The 16,743-nt window shown below is 38.7% G+C and overlaps 1 protein-coding gene and 1 long non-coding RNA gene across 4 annotated transcripts in view; one reads left to right on the top strand and one right to left on the bottom strand.

Annotated features, from left to right (window-relative positions):
- LOC133606442 (sodium/calcium exchanger 1-like) overlaps positions 1–16,743 on the top strand; it is a 132,149-nt gene that overhangs the window by 85,235 nt on the left and 30,171 nt on the right. For all 3 annotated transcript variants that reach the window (XM_061960406.2, XM_061960404.2, XM_061960405.2), the window contains exon 11: positions 3,801–3,993. In XM_061960406.2, the coding sequence (XP_061816390.2) occupies positions 3,801–3,993 (193 nt within the window). The remainder of the gene's footprint in view (positions 1–3,800; positions 3,994–16,743) is intronic.
- LOC140678816 (uncharacterized) lies at positions 15,333–16,445 on the bottom strand. The gene is made up of 2 exons (XR_012050440.1): positions 15,935–16,445; positions 15,333–15,853 (listed from the first exon to the last, which is right to left on the bottom strand). It is a non-coding gene; the product is annotated as an uncharacterized lncRNA (long non-coding RNA).

Genomic DNA, 16,743 nt, shown 5'->3' with positions numbered 1-16,743 from the left:
TGTTTGTCTGGGTGGAGGTCCTGCTTTGGAAATAATTTGTACCCCTTTCAGACATTGCATTTAGTTCCCATTAAAACATTCACATGTTGCACAATGAGATGTAAGCAGGGGATCATGTGTACATTCCTGCAACTTCCTGTTTGTAAAAAATATATTTTTATTAGTATTTATTTAATATACTAACAGCATTTAATGATTAATATTTATAAATTAAGATTCCTAATAAATGACACTAGAATAAGCACACATTTGATTGGTAAATCATAGTGTAACGACCTGGAATGACACTTTATGTGTGGTGTTGGAGTTGTCCGACTTTTTGTGTGGCTGTAAACGCATCACTGGCTAAGTGCCATATGTGCAAGTGTTGGCGCACGTGAGAGAGCGAGCGGCTGCTGTTGATATAACAAAGTTGCTTTTGGTCTGGTTTGTACTGCAGAAAATGACCAGTTTTGCTAGATATCATTTTTTTTACTAATGTTTTGGTGATGTGTTTATGGCCGACAGTAAAGAGTTTTGCTCAGTAAAGTGATGGATGGAATTCATGTCCTCAAAGCGTCTCGACAGACGTTACAATATTTGAACAATGATGATGAAAACGGTTTTGTCTGTCGTGTCCGTGTCGTGTCGAAAATTGTTATGCGCTTATTTTTTTATTTGATTTTGTGCATGGCATAGATTTGCCGTGCGCAGAGGATGCTTGAGCAGTGCGCAATTGCACATGCGCGCTCCTGAGAGGGAACGTTGCTGTCAATTCTCTTATATACTCTTTCATTCTAGACTTCTAGAGTGTTTGATTATCACATCACTCTAAATGTATAGACTATAAAGTTCACAAACATAAAGAGGGATCCTAGTGGGCCAGGCCAATCTTTCCTTATCTCTAAACTAAAACTGGGGAAATGTGTAGAGTGTTCTGGGCTTCAGACATGATTTTGTATCAGAATTACTTGAGGAAGAAAATGCCTGGTTAGACTTTGTGTATGTAGTGTGTGCCTTTCTTGCTTTACAGCTATGCTGTTATTATGCTGTTTGTTACTTATGTATGTTATGTTGCAGCTATTTAAAATAGTTTTGTCAATTTGTTCTGGCCAGAAACAAATTGGCCTTTGTAACATATATTTGTCTTTGTGTGTTGTATGTAGACCACATGGCTTAGCAGAGTTGAGTGATGCAAATGCATGTCAAGTTGATCAACAGATTGTATTATTCTCCAGTGCAATAACAGTACTGAAATGAAGGCTAAAAGGGCATTAATTGGAGCTTTAAAAAAAAAAGAAAAAAGAAGTAACTAAATAGTTACTTTTCACAGTAACGCATTACTTTTTGGTGTAAGTAACTGAGTTAGTAACTGAGTTACTTTTGAAATGAAGTAACTAGTAACTGTAACTAGTTACTGCTTTTCAGTAACTAACCCAACACTGGTTATATTTCTCCACTTTTGTTAAGAAGAATTATTGAACATGATTGGGCAGCAGATTACAATTTGCTTTGTGCTTAATTTTAGCTTTTTGCAGATCAACCAAATCATTGAATTTCAATATTTTTGATTCAATAAATAAAGGGTTTGAATGTTTTCTGCAACCAACATTATACAAATTGACCTTTTTTTATAACCTAGTGAGTGAATTAAGCGTATACTTTTGTAGTTACTTCCAGAGGTGGGTAGTAACGCGCTACATTTACTCCGTTACATCTACTTGAGTAACTTTTGGGATAAATTGTACTTCTAAGAGTAGTTTTAATGCAACATACTTTTACTTTTACTTAAGTATATTTATAGAGAAGGAACGCTACTTTTACTCCGCTACTTTTATCTACATTCAGCTCGCTACTCGCTACTAATTTTTATCGATCTGTTAATGCACGCTTTGTTTGTTTTGGTCTGTCAGACAGACCTTCAAAGTGCCTGCCTTACTGGTGACGTTTCACTTCGTTCCACCAATCAGATGTAGTCACTGGTGACGTTGGACCAATCAAACAGAGCCAGGTGATCACATGACCTGACTTAAACAAGTGTAAAAACTTATTGGGGTGTTACCATTTAGTGGTCAATTGTACGGAATATGTACTGTACTGTGCAATCTACTAATAAAAGTTCCAATCAATCAATCAAAAGTGTGAAGGAAAAAAGATACTGTTTTATTTCAACCGTACATCCCGTCAAAAGCCTAAAGACTGACTGCACAGTTCCTGTCTTCACAATAAAAGTGCCGCTCCATCGCGCCTGCGCTTTCAAAACAAGAGTCTCCGAAAGCCAGCGCAAACAAGCTAGCAAGCTAAGGAGTTTGACGCCAATATATTTCTTGTAAAGTGTATAAAAACGAATATGGAAGCTGTACAAATAAGATGCCAAAAACCCACCACTTTCATGTGGTATTAGACAGAAAGGAGGAACTTTTCTTCTCCTCCATTTGAAAAAGTGGACGTTATCATCACTACTGTCTGATTACAATCAACGCAAGTCATCAGAATCAGGTAATACACCAACTTATATTCTTGTCTTCATGAAAGAAAGGAATCTATATGTTAAACATGCATGTATATTCATTAAAACATCTTTAACATGTAAACAAAAACAGCAAAATAAATACATATAAATTATATACTGTATATATCAATGTATATATATATATATATATATATATATATATATGTGTGTGTGTGTGTGTGTGTGTGTGTGTGTGTGTGTGTGTGTGTGTGTGTGTATGTTACTCATCAGTTACTCAGTACTTGAGTAGTTTTTTCACAACATACTTTTTACTTTTACTCAAGTAAATATTTGGGTGACTACTCCTTACTTTTACTTGAGTAATAAATCTCTAAAGTAACAGTACTCTTACTTGAGTACAATTTCTGGCTACTCTACCCACCTCTGGTTACTTCCCCATATTTCTGCACAACAACTCAGATATGGTAACACTAGCGAGCAGTAGAAAATATGGAGTGATTTCTGGTCCAGAACATATTTTGTTTTATTCATTATTGAATTATTTCTTGCCACCTTATGTTGTATATTTTTAAATGAGCTTTACAGTTCATTTTTCATCTATTATTACACATCAAAGGTAATTTAATTTTACCCTTTCAATACTAACTTTAAATCCTTTGTAACTTTACAAATGTTGTTTGAAAAGAGATTGAACAATTTTGGACCCAGGATTGATCCCTGAGGTATGCCGCATGATATATTCAGAGCTATAAACGTGTGTTCATGCATTGTTTCCTTTTGGTTAAAAAGCTTCTTACATATTATGCCCATATTTGCACATGTATCTTTTTTTGTATTGCAGCTATGGCAAAAGATTGAAAATAACATTTTTATAAATAAAAAAAAAGTTGCATGATTTGCATGCCTGAGAAATGTTAGTAAATCCCCAAACCTCATTTTGAGTAATTATAAACAAAAGATAGCAGTCTTCTTTATAAAATCTAGTTTAGTTTAGTTTTCTGGGTTTTTTTCAAGTTAGAAAAAAGTTTATTTTAAATGAGTACATTTTAATATAACAGTTTTTCTGTTGATTTAAAAATGTAATTAAATAAAAGCTTGAGTTTTTGATGTATAGTATATTAATGTAGTTATGTATCTTGCACCTGACACAGTTTCAGTGTGGCATCATCACTGTTGGGATGTCATCAAAGCTTGCTTAACGAGCCTTACATAACTTGTCCCACACCTGAGGAGAGTATCAGTGTCACGTGGGGGCGTTTTATTACCGTTTCCTCAAGAGAGGGTGGGTGGTACAGTCGTGGGGGAGCTTACAGTGTATTTTTTTCTACCTCCCCCTTTTCCTCCTCAGGTATTTTCACCTTTGAGATGGCGAGTCAGCGAGTGAGCGAGAGCATGGGTGTGATGGAGGTGAAGGTGCTGAGGACATCTGGCGCCCGGGGCCTGGTGGCTGTCCCTTACCGAACGTTGGACGGCACTGCCAGAGAGGGCGAGGACTACGAGCTGGCGGCTGGCAAGCTGGAGTTCCAAAACGACGAGACCATGTGAGTATGAATACAGTCAGTGATGTCATTGGTATGACCACCCACCCTGAGGGAGGCCCCATAAACCTGAGCAAATTGGAGTATGTAACGCATAGCATCACATACACAGCCTGGGCCAGCCACTGGCAAAACCCACTATGCGGCTGTTTAGAGCCACAACCACTAATCTAACCACCTGCTCAGTGGCCTTGTGGTTAGAGTGTCTGCCCTGAGATCGGTAGGTCGTGAGTTCAAACCCCGGCAGAGTCATACCAAAGACTATAAAAATGGGACCCATAACCTCCCTGCTTGGCACTCAGCATCAAGGATTGGAATTGGGGGTTAAATCACCGAAATGATTCCCGGGCGTGGCCACCGCTGCTGTTCACTGCTCCCCTCACCTCCCAGGGGGTGGAACAAGGGTGATGGGTCAAATGCAGAGGATAATTTCACCACACCTAGTGTGTGTGTGACAATCATTAGTACTTTAACTTTTTTAACTAAAGGTGAGGTCAAGCGATTATGGCGACCAGTCACTTCAGTAGCTGATCATCAACATTGTTTTGTTGTCCTACTTTGATGGGCTGAATTGCCTGATGAATAATACTTTGTTTTTGCTAAACTTTAATTCAGCAGTGAGTCAATATATTCTTTGTAATAGTTAAGTTCAGCAGCATCGCGGCTGTGTCGATTCAAAAGCCCATAGAGATATTTGCTATTTTAGCATCACTTCAAACCAATCAATCAATCAATGTTTACTCATATAGCCCTAAATCACGAGTGTCTCAAAGGGCTGCACAACCCACAGCGACATCCTCGGCTCAGATCCCACATCAGGGCAAGAAAGAACTCAACCCAATGGGATGACAATGAGAAACCTTGGAGGGGACCACAGATGTTGGAATATTGGGCTCCCAAGGAGTGGGATGAATAACCACTGGTGAAGGTGGGAAGGTTCCAATAGTTGGAATTTGCGCTTTTGAGTGAGATTTGGGTTTTTACGGTAACCAACGTCACATCAGCTCCATAAGCAGATGAGACAAGAAGCAGAGTAGGCGGGGTTTGTTTACAGCAGCCAGCCTGAGACGTGAGCACCAGGGAGAGACACTGAAGCAGATTTCTGAAACAAAGTTCTGTTCTGCAGAAAAGTGATATTATATAGACTATTATTGTCAGGTTCAAGGTTTAAGCATAAGAGTTGTGTGATAACTTACACATAATTAGTCTAACAATTATAATATGGTTGATTTTTGTCCTTTGCATTCAGAATCAGAATCAGCTTTATTGTCATTACGCAGGGTAAAGAGATTGAGGCCATTCCATACAGTGCGATGTGTGCATGCAAGAAAACAATGTATAAGTATAAAAAATATAGAAGTGCAAAGAAAGGTGTGGAAGAGAACAGTATACTCTCTGTAATGTACACTCTATACACTCTGCGCAAAATGTACACCCTCTACACTCTGTACAAATGTACACTCTATATAGTGGGTGAAATTAATATATACATGAATATCTACATGAAAAAAAACAGGGTGGTTGGTGGAATGGGTTATTGCAAAACAATAACCTAGGGCTAAACAATTCATGTTTTGCCCTGTTTTTTGCACAACTGTTGCATTTTGCTTTATTGTAAAAAATCGATCTCGAGACGGTCATCTGGGAAGTGAAGAGGTGGAGAGACGTTCATATGTTCTTAATATTCAGTGTTTTATCATTCATACTTAATATTACAAATCCCGCATTATTTATTTTCATGTACATTCTTTTACTCTGCGAAAATAATGTAAAATTATGTTTAGTTTTTTGAGGTGGTCTGTCGTAATATTTTAGCATTCTATTAGTCATATATGTGTTTAACTTTGACCTTTTTCTACAGCGTTTTAGGAATTTATTATACATACATAGATAGATAGATGGATGGATGGCTATAGATGTATATATATAGAGAGAGATTTTTACAGAAATGACTTTCTTACTTACCTGTTGCCTTGGCGTGTAATTGACAGCTTAAAAATACATTTTGACAAGTAGGGAGTCACATATATATCACATATTATATTTGTCCACTAATTTTTTTGTGCGCTGCCATTTCATCCACGCCATCGAGTGTTGCTTTGGGGAGTTTTAAGGGATCTTAAAATCTTGCTTCATTATAAATATCCCATGAGCTCTTCCTAGTTTTTTCCCTTCATCCCTAGTGTTCGCTTGTCATCATCTCACAAGTGCACTCTTCCGTAAAGTGCATTCTCGCTCCTTCGGGAGGACAAGCGAGCTACTGAAGTGTTTGCTATATTTGAAATGTAAATTGTCAGCACTGAGTTCAAGCATTTTCATGTAATAATAATTATTGATTAATACCAGACGTCCTTTACATTTTGAAACATCCCTGCTCTTCTTCCGTCACAAGCCCTCCCTTGCATTTTTCTATCCATCCATCTATATAGCCATCCAACCATCTATTCATCCGTCCTTCCACCCGTCCATCTTTCTCAGTGTGGATGAACTTACCGGCAAAGCAATTTAGCTTCTGGAGCACAAACCCTCACATCATGAATCACTGTCCAGACTCCCCTTCTCCCTCTCTCCCTCTGTCACTGGTGCAGAATGCTTGTGTTTACTTGTCACGTCTCTATGTTTGCGCTGTCTGTTTGAATGAGCTCCCTTTTCGAGGCTGCTGGATGATTGTCGAGATAAAAGTTAGAAAACAAACTTTTTTTGAGCGAGGAAAAAGGACTGAGAACTTGTACACTTTTCATTTACAAAACCTCCAAAGTAAGGAGAAAGGTCATTTTTTACATATATATACTATATATATACATATATATATATGTATATATGTATATGTATATATATATATATACAGGTAAAAGCCAGTAAATTAGAATATTTTGAAAAACTTGATTTATTTCAGTAATTGCATTCAAAAGGTGTAACTTGTACATTATATTTATTCATTGCACACAGACTGATGCATTCAAATGTTTATTTCATTTAATTTTGATGATTTGAAGTGGCAACAAATGAAAATCCAAAATTCCGTGTGTCACAAAATTAGAATATTACTTAAGGCTAATACAAAAAAGGGATTTTTAGAAATGTTGGCCAACTGAAAAGTATGAAAATGAAAAATATGAGCATGTACAATACTCAATACTTGGTTGGAGCTCCTTTTGCCTCAATTACTGCGTTAATGCGGCGTGGCATGGAGTCGATGAGTTTCTGGCACTGCTCAGGTGTTATGAGAGCCCAGGTTGCTCTGATAGTGGCCTTCAACTCTTCTGCGTTTTTGGGTCTGGCATTCTGCATCTTCCTTTTCACAATACCCCACAGATTTTCTATGGGGCTACGGTCAGGGGAGTTGGCGGGCCAATTTAGAACAGAAATACCATTGTCCGTAAACCAGGCACGGGTAGATTTTGCGCTGTGTGCAGGCGCCAAGTCCTGTTGGAACTTGAAATCTCCATCTCCATAGAGCAGGTCAGCAGCAGGAAGCATGAAGTGCTCTAAAACTTGCTGGTAGACGGCTGCGTTGACCCTGGATCTCAGGAAACAGAGTGGACTGACACCAGCAGATGACATGGCACCCCAAACCATCACCCAACCATGCAAATTTTGCATTTCCTTTGGAAATCGAGGTCCCAGAGTCTGGAGGAAGACAGGAGAGGCACAGGATCCACGTTGCCTGAAGTCTAGTGTAAAGTTTCCACCATCAGTGATGGTTTGGGGTGCCATGTCATCTGCTGGTGTCGGTCCACTCTGTTTCCTGAGATCCAGGGTCAACGCAGCCGTCTACCAGCAAGTTTTAGAGCACTTCATGCTTCCTGCTGCTGACCTGCTCTATGGAGATGGAGATTTCAAGTTCCAACAGGACTTGGCGCCTGCACACAGCGCAAAATCTACCCGTGCCTGGTTTACGGACCATGGTATTTCTGTTCTAAATTGGCCCGCCAACTCCCCTGACCTTAGCCCCATAGAAAATATGTGGGGTATTGTGAAAAGGAAAATGCAGAATGCCAGACCCAAAAACACAGAAGAGTTGAAGGCCACTATCAGAGCAACCTGGGCTCTCATAACACCTGAGCAGTGCCAGAAACTCATCGACTCCATGCCACGCCGCATTAACGCAGTAATTGCGGCAAAAGGAGCTCCAACCAAGTATTGAGTATTGTACATGCTCATATTTTTCATTTTCATACTTTTCAGTTGGCCAACATTTCTAAAAATCCCTTTTTTGTATTAGCCTTAAGTAATATTCTAATTTTGTGACACACGGAATTTTGGATTTTCATTTGTTGCCACTTCAAATCATCAAAATTAAATGAAATAAACATTTGAATGCATCAGTCTGTGTGCAATGAATAAATATAATGTACAAATTACACCTTTTGAATGCAATTACTGAAATAAATCAAGTTTTTCAAAATATTCTAATTTACTGGCTTTTACCTGTATATATATCTGCGATGAGGTGGCGACTTGTCCAGGGTGTACCCCGCCTTCCGCCCGATTGTAGCTGAGATAGGCTCCAGCGCCCCACCCCCCGCGACCCCGAAGGGAATAAGCGGTAGAAAATGGATGGATGGATATATATAAATATATATATATATATATATATATATATATATATATATATATAGCATATATAGCATATATAGCAGCACAGTGGAACAGGGGTTAGAAAATGGATGAATGGATATGTATATATATATATATATATATATATATATATATATATATATATATATATATATATACGGTATATATATACATATATATATATATATATATATATACGGTATATATATACATATATATATATATATATATATATATATATATATATATATATATATATGCATATATATATATATATATATATATATATATATATATATATATATATATGCATATATATATATTTATACACACACACACACTTATAAGCTCCCTTTGCGCTGGAAGATTGGCGAGATAGATGTACACTTTCGCTTACAAACCACCAAAGTTGGGGGAAAGGATACGTTTTTGATACCATTATTTGATGTTGGTTTTTAGACCATTGGCTGTAGCACAAACTGCATGTAAATGTTTATACTATATCTATAGGCACAGTAAAATATTTTTTTCCAACTGTATCAAAATTAATTTAATTTAATTTGATGTCAAATGTAGTGACTTTTTATTCCAGTAGATGGCAGAAGATCTATGCAGTGTCAATACAGCTAGTAAGTGTACCATGCACTTACTGAGTGGTTGTTTACACATTGCTTCTACCGTATTTTTCGGAGTATAAGTCGCTCCGGAGTATAAGTCGCACCAGCCGAAAATGCACAATAAAGAAGGAAAAAATCATATATAAGTCGCACTGGAGTATAAGTCGCATTTTTTGGGGAAATGTATTTGATAAAACCCAACACCAAGAATAGACATTTGAAAGGCAATTTAAAATAAATAAAGAATAGTGAACAACAGGCTGAATAAGTGTACATTATATGAGGCATAAATAACCAACTGAGAACGTGCCTGGTATGTTAACGTAACATATTATGGCAAGAGTCATTCAAATAACTATAACATATGGAACATGCTGTACGTTTACCAAGCAATCTGTCACTCCTAATCGCTAAATCCCATGAAATCTTATACATCTAGTCTCTTACGTGAATGAGCTAAATAATATTATTTGATATTTTACGGTAATGTGTTAATAATTTCACACATAAGTCGCTCCTGAGTATAAGTCGCACCCCCGGCCAAACTATGAAAAAAAAAAAAATGCGACTTATAGTCCGAAAAATACGGTAAACAGTATAGAAGTGTGAATGGAGAAACTAAGAGGATTTGGTAATTGCTGCAGGTCGCATCCTGCTACCCTGCTTAAGAATTCCTTCCATTTCAATTTCCCCTATTACTGAGTTTTGAAATAGTACATACTTAAAAGACATGCCACCTTTTTAATTATAGGCAAAGTAGAATGTGAAGATACCATCAAAAGTTGGTTCATTTGACTGTTAGTTGGAAACCCCTGTAGGGAAAATGTTGTTTTCTGTACTCTGGTCATTAAGCGCACATTAATGTGGGCAAGTTGTGCACAAAAATAGGAAGCCAGTTTAATAGACGATGAAAATATGACAAGTGCAAAACTTTAAAATGGGATTTCATTACTAAAACAAAACACTAAAAGTTCTGATTGTCCTTGAGCATCCTTTTCTATGATGTTGATTAGAATCAGTGTACTTCTTGTGTTTCTTTTCCACTTGATTAAAAATGTTTCTAATTAGTGAACTGGAAATGTCATTTCCCACAGAGAAAAAAATGAATTAAAATACTCGAGCATGCTGTTCAAATAACAAGAAACTATTAGCACCTTGTTTTTATTCTATGTTAATAACTTTAAATTTTGGCTTTATTGGTCGAGATGTCCAAACTTGTTCCAACATTGAGGGACATTCTTTGATATTCTTCACCGTTCAGTTATTAAACACACAAAAAACAAAATAAAGATATGCTAAATTAAATATTTAACAAAAATGGCTACATATACATCTCAGCTTAGTCATATTAATATACCTGTATATATTTTTTTGTATTCCACTTTACATACCAGAAAAATCTCAAAGTGCTAATCAGTGACAAAGTTAAAGTTAATAGTTATTCATATTAGCGTGCTTTAATGAAATATTCACTTTTCCCTTCTTTCCAAAAGTTTTATTTCCATCCATCCATCCCTTTTCTACCGCTTGTCCCTCTCGGGGTTGTGGGATAAGTTTTATTTATCCATCTATTTTTGAAATAAGCCATGGTCCAATTAAAAGCAAGCTGTGGGCCGTGAATGCCCCCTGGACTGCACACTTGTCAGCCCTGCTGTGGGGCGACAGCATAGCTAGCATTTAGCATGTTTCTCTGTATCCTGTCAGCTTTGGTTCTATGTATGTAAATGATCTGCCACATTAGTCAACTGTTATTTTAAGCGCGACGCCGGACTGTTAGAGGTCATTAGATGCCCCCTGTAGGGACGTAACATCCGAGCGGGATGACCACAGCTTTGTGAGCATGAAGCAGCGACGCATCCTCTCCCTTTGGCGAGATGTTTCGTGGAAGAGAGGTGTGGGTGCGTGGCCGGCCGTGGGTGCGTGGCCGGCCGTGCGTGCATGCACAAGTGTTAAATATTTGCCGCCTGCTCCTCCTCTTGTCACCCAAAGTCGGGTGATGAACCCAAAGATGCTCTAAAAAAATGTCCTTTCAAGTCAGATTCCCCAGAGATGTACATCCTGTGCACATGCATGCCTGTGTGTGAATGTGTGCGTGCGTGTGTGTGCTTTATATATTTGACCCTTTTCTCGTTGACAAACTGCACACATGTCATGATTGTGCATTACATCAGTGGTTCCCATACTTTTTTTAAAAAAAAACAACATACCAACATAATGACCAACTTTGAAATCCAGTAGTGTAACAGGCCTAAGTATTCATTAAAAACAAGACAGAGGTTTTATTCAACCAGTATATTTAATATTTTTGGCCACTGCAACATTACACACAGTTTGAACAGTAACACCGTGTTTGAATATAGGAAACTAAAACATGCTAATATTAGCATGCTAACATTAATGTGAGTGTGAATCTATCTGTGTTGGCCCTGTGATGAGCTGGAGACTTGTCCAGGGTGTACCCCGCCTTCCGCCCGTGTGCAACTGGGATAGGCTCCAGCACCCCCCGCGACCCCGAAAGGGAAAAACAGTAGCAAATGGATGAATGGCCATGCAGTCCGTCAATGTTGTGTGGCTGAGGGAAGGGGCTGTCACGTGACTTCACAGGACTTTGTGTAATTGTCCCTATTACACAATGTATGTAGGATTTGTTGAAAGACAGAAAAAGTTAATGCCAAACGAAGTCTGACTGTGGACAAACGCTTCGAGATATCGCCTTTTCGTAAAAACTGTGAGCGCCTCAAGGCTTTGGGAAACGTTCCGGTGTTCTCAGATTTCCAATAAATGGAAGAATAGCCGAGTTAGAGCAAGTAGGAAAATGTGAATTTTTGTGTTTTTGTGTTTTTTAGAGCCGACATTTAACATTGGAGTCAAAGAGAGACTGAGCTGACTTTCTTGGCTTTGAGGGCCAACAGAAGCAAAATGAGACACATGACCTCCATAAAAGTGACATTTTTTGAGAGAGGACATGTGTGTCAACGTTTTCATCGAAACGAAAAGCGTGTTTTCGGGGCTTTTACCCTCTAGTAAATTAGAGTGTACGCCATCCGCTTTAATGGGAAAACCCTGATGGCTCTCACCTCCTTCCGATGGCCATCCAGCCAAAACCAACCATTGGACGTAAAAACTTAAAGTAGACAGTGTGTGGACAAAATGAGACGTTACGCCCAGAGCTACGTGAAAATATGGCTGAGCTACAAGAAGAGGTAATCTTGTCTTTCTGGCGTTTGTCTCAAAGCAATCCTCCATTACAAGGGTATGCACCCATTAAATTGGCCCATTTTTTTTTAAATTTGTGAATAGCGTCGCCATGGTAACACGAAATGTTGCCAACTAAAAGTTCCGCCGTCGGTGCGAGCGAGACATTTCCAACGGTGTAACATATGTGGAGGTTCGTTGGCCGATCCGTCTCGCATTAATCGTAAGAGAAATGTGCGTAACTATAATAATAAAGTTTTAAGTATGAGCAATAATAATATGGACTGTTTGCATTGCAGCAGGCCCATATTAAATATAAGTAGCTGATTTCCATCTTTGACAGTGTTGATTAGTCTAATCAATTAGGTTTGCTATTGCTCACAAACAAGCACAGCGTGCCATTTATTAGCATGCATTCTAACAGCATTTGTATGCACTATTAGAGAGAAGAAGATATACAATGTTAAAAATATGCCTCTTTATGAAGATAAAACACTAATCTAAACCAAAACTAGTTTGCACTTTTTGATCAGCATAAACGGATGGCGATGTCCATGTATTCCGATGTCGACTTCAGCTGGTCCTTTATAGTAATAAAAACGTGGTGGAGCAGGACCACCTCATCAACATAAACATTTAACTATATAGTTGTTTGTATTTAGTTTTTTAGTTTTGAAAATAACTTTGTTTGTTAATCAGTCTGGAAACAAAAATGATAGAACAACCCCAACTCCAACCCTGAGCCCAGCTTTACAATACTTAGAAATTAGAAATTAGAAATAAAAATGTACACAGAAATTTAGGAAACATACAAATAAAAAGGAATGGACACGATATATGATGTGATATATTGTCATGATGTAGAGAGATATTTTGGGGTCCATCCATCCATTCATTTTCTACTGCTTGTCCCTTTGGGGTCGCTGTGTGTTCTGGAGCCTATCTCAGCTGCATTCGGGCGAAAGGCGGGCTACACCCTGGACAAGTCGCCACCTCATCGCAGGTCCAACACAGTCATTTAATAATAATAATGCACATAAATTCGTTGTGCACGTCTTCATATTTTCCCTTCCCTTTAAGTCTATTAGATAGAGCAGGCATAAAGATATGGGGAAAAATAGTGAAGAGGAAAAATGGAGCATTGCAGTACTTAAAATTACACAATATTCTCTTTGAGGTTTTTTGCTGTCATGTCTGAATGCGACAACACACTCTGAGCACAGTAATTACTCTCAGCATCTCTGCTACCTTTTGTCTCTTCCATTGTTCACCCTGTTGTCTGGCAAAGATGTCGCCATCTTTTTCTTTTGCTTCCTCCTGCTGTCCCTCGCTGGCTTTATTTCCTAGTGTCACAAGCGCTACAAGGAGCTTAAGTCATCCTCTTTTTCACATCGCTCAGTGTGTGTGTGTGTGTGTGTGTGTGTGTGTGTGTGTGTGTGTGTGTGTGTGTGTGTGTGTGTGTGTGTGTGTGTGTGTGTGTGTGTGTGTGTGTGTGTGTGCGTGTGTGTGTGCGCGTGCGTGTGTGTGCGTGTTCTTGTGTCTTCATAGGCAGCCATTTCAAGTGCCATTGGACAAACTGCACTTTACTTCATACAGTTTTCATGGGCTGTCCAACTAAAATGTATCAGGGTCCACACTTTCAGGAAATTAAAGACTTGTTTGTTTAAAATGTCAATGCTAGGCTCTGTCATACTGTACAATTTGTACTGCACCTCACCAAATAACTACAGTACATGCAATACAAACACAAAGAATGGGTTGTGCTGTGTCAAAGATCCTGTATAACAGAAGCACTGTGCTATTTTAAGGATTTACTGCAAAAAACATCAATTAAAGATTCTCAATAGGGCATGAGTGCTCTGCTTTTTTCAAGGACCTACTGCAAAATCGTTAGTCAAATATCTTTTATAATACATGAGCACTTAGCGTTTTTCTTGATGCTGGTGTTGTTTTTTAAATACTGTAAAAATGCTCGTCATAAATCCACTATGTCTTATCAGTGGTCAGTGTATGTCAGTGCTATTCAACTGGTGGCCTGCGGGTCACATCCGGCCCACCAAAGCTTTTCATTTGTCCCCCTTAACATCACCCAAATAGACATGTTGAAACTATTAAAACTAGGGTTGATCATGTATGCACTACTCCCACCATCCCACAGGGGGGCAAAAGTGTCACAGCGTCACAGTGAAGCAGCAGTGGGTGAATAGAAGAAGACTACGGTACTCATTCAACCCTGGAAAAAAAATCTAAAGGACTTGCAAAAATGTGACTTTTAGCATAGACTGGACAACAAAGTATGAATGTTCTCCCCGAGCAAGTGCTCAAGTCATTGTTTCCTGGCGGACCTTTTAAGCGACGGACACATTGATTCAGACAAGCAGCAACAAAGGTAGAAATCCCAGCGTGTAAACTTCATCACCAAACTTGGTCAAACATTTGTAAGTAGATATCATTTGTGCATTAAGATATTTAGTTTGTTTTGTATTGGAAGTCCTGACTTTCTGATATCTTTTGTATTCGTGGTCGTGTTGATATTTGTCTGAGAGTAACGAGAAAACCCAGTTTAATACATGTAGTGCTAAATTTGACCAGTCGAGGGCGACAACGCTAATTGTGATAAATCACATACAATGTTTGGTGTGTGAATGTTCTATGTTCTATGTGTCAACATTTGTAGTTTATTATGTGACTATATTAACTAGGGGTGTAGGAAAAAATCGATTTGAATTCGAATCGCGATTCTCACGTTGTGCGATTCAGAATCGATTCTCACTTTTAAAAAATCGTTTTTTTGTTTTTTTTAATTAATCAATCCAACAAAACAATACACAGCAATACCATAACAATGCAATCCAATTCCAAAACCAAACCCGACCCAGCAACACTCAGAACTGCAATAAAGAGAGCAATTGAGAGGAGACACAAACACGACACAGAACAAACCAAAAGTAGTGAAACAAAAATTAATATTATCAACAACAGTATCAATATCAGGAGAGTTCATTGACAATCAGACAAAAACAAGATGGCGGAGTAGAGCACGTCCAAAACTGAAGCTCCCCTGTGCATGCTCTAAACAACTTTAAGCTACTTGGATTTCTGCCATATTTTTATTTTTTCTTTATGAACAACGCTTTCCTTATTTGTTGCACACCCGTTACAAACGTTTAATGAAAAAGGCAACAATGGAGTCGGGATCGTCCTCGTCTCAAACACCTGTCGTCACGGAGGCCTATCTTGAGACTTTACTCAGGAAATTTTTCAATGAGGCTGAGGATAGATCCCAAAAGCGATTCCAGCGATTGGAAGATCAACTTGGTTAAATTCAAGATACTTTATCCAAGCACGCTGCCGATATAGAATCTGTCCGCAATGAAGTGTCTTCTATTGAAACACGTGTCCAGAGCAATGAGGACGCCATGCTCAATTTCACCAGCACGCTCAGGAAGATTGAGGAAAAAATGATAGATCTTGAGGACAGAAGCAGGAGGGATAACATTAGAATAATCAACATCAAAGAAGGCGAAGAAGGAAATAACGCGCTGTCTTACCTGTCCGCCAACATCCCCAAGTGGTTCCCTGCCTTGGCTGCAAATCCTCCGGAGCTCATGCGGGCCCATCGCATTGGCCCCCCGCGACAATCTCCCCGTCCCAGGGCGATGATTGTGAAGTGTCTGCGGTACACGGATAGGGACCGCATCCTGAAGGAGCCTAGGAAAGTTCCTCTTCAGCTCTCCGGGAACTCCGTTCGCTTTGCCCCGGACTACAGTGACGCGACGGCCAAGCTGAGACGACCCTGCTACTCCACTATGTACAGCGCTCGGAAAGCTGGTTTTGAAGCCTTTCTCATTTATCCAGCAACTATCAAACTCTCCAAAGGCTCCCAACAACACTTTTTTGACAATCCAGCAGAGGCTGAAAAGTTCATCTCCGCAGCCTCGTAAACTCCACTGAACTTGGGGGTACTCACACAGAGACATGGACATACGACACTTGGTAAGACTATTTTTTGTTAGATTTTTCTTCAGTGAGACTTTTTCATCGCAGTGCTTGTGTGCCGGAGACAGGCATGGATCTGTTTACTTCCTGGGTTGTTGACGCGTCATGTTGCCACGTGACACGTGACTGTTTTTCTTTTTTCTGTTTTGCTTTTTTTTTTTACTAAACCACAATATTATTTTGTACACATAGAAGATATATAAGAGTTTGTTTTTTTTTTTTTTGTTTTTTTTGTTTGATATTCGAACCTAACTACGAAAATGGTGTGATGAATGGAAATTATTTAGGAAACTATTTTTGCATTTTGAAGTTGTTCCATATTAAATATGTGATACTTACCACGCCTCATAAATATATAGTA

This window comes from Nerophis lumbriciformis, linkage group LG05 (assembly GCF_033978685.3).
Source record: "Nerophis lumbriciformis linkage group LG05, RoL_Nlum_v2.1, whole genome shotgun sequence".
Classification (NCBI taxonomy): Eukaryota; Metazoa; Chordata; class Actinopteri; order Syngnathiformes; family Syngnathidae; genus Nerophis; species Nerophis lumbriciformis.
The sequence above is the reverse complement of the archived record's forward strand: the minus strand, read 5'-3'. Positions and strand labels throughout refer to the sequence as shown.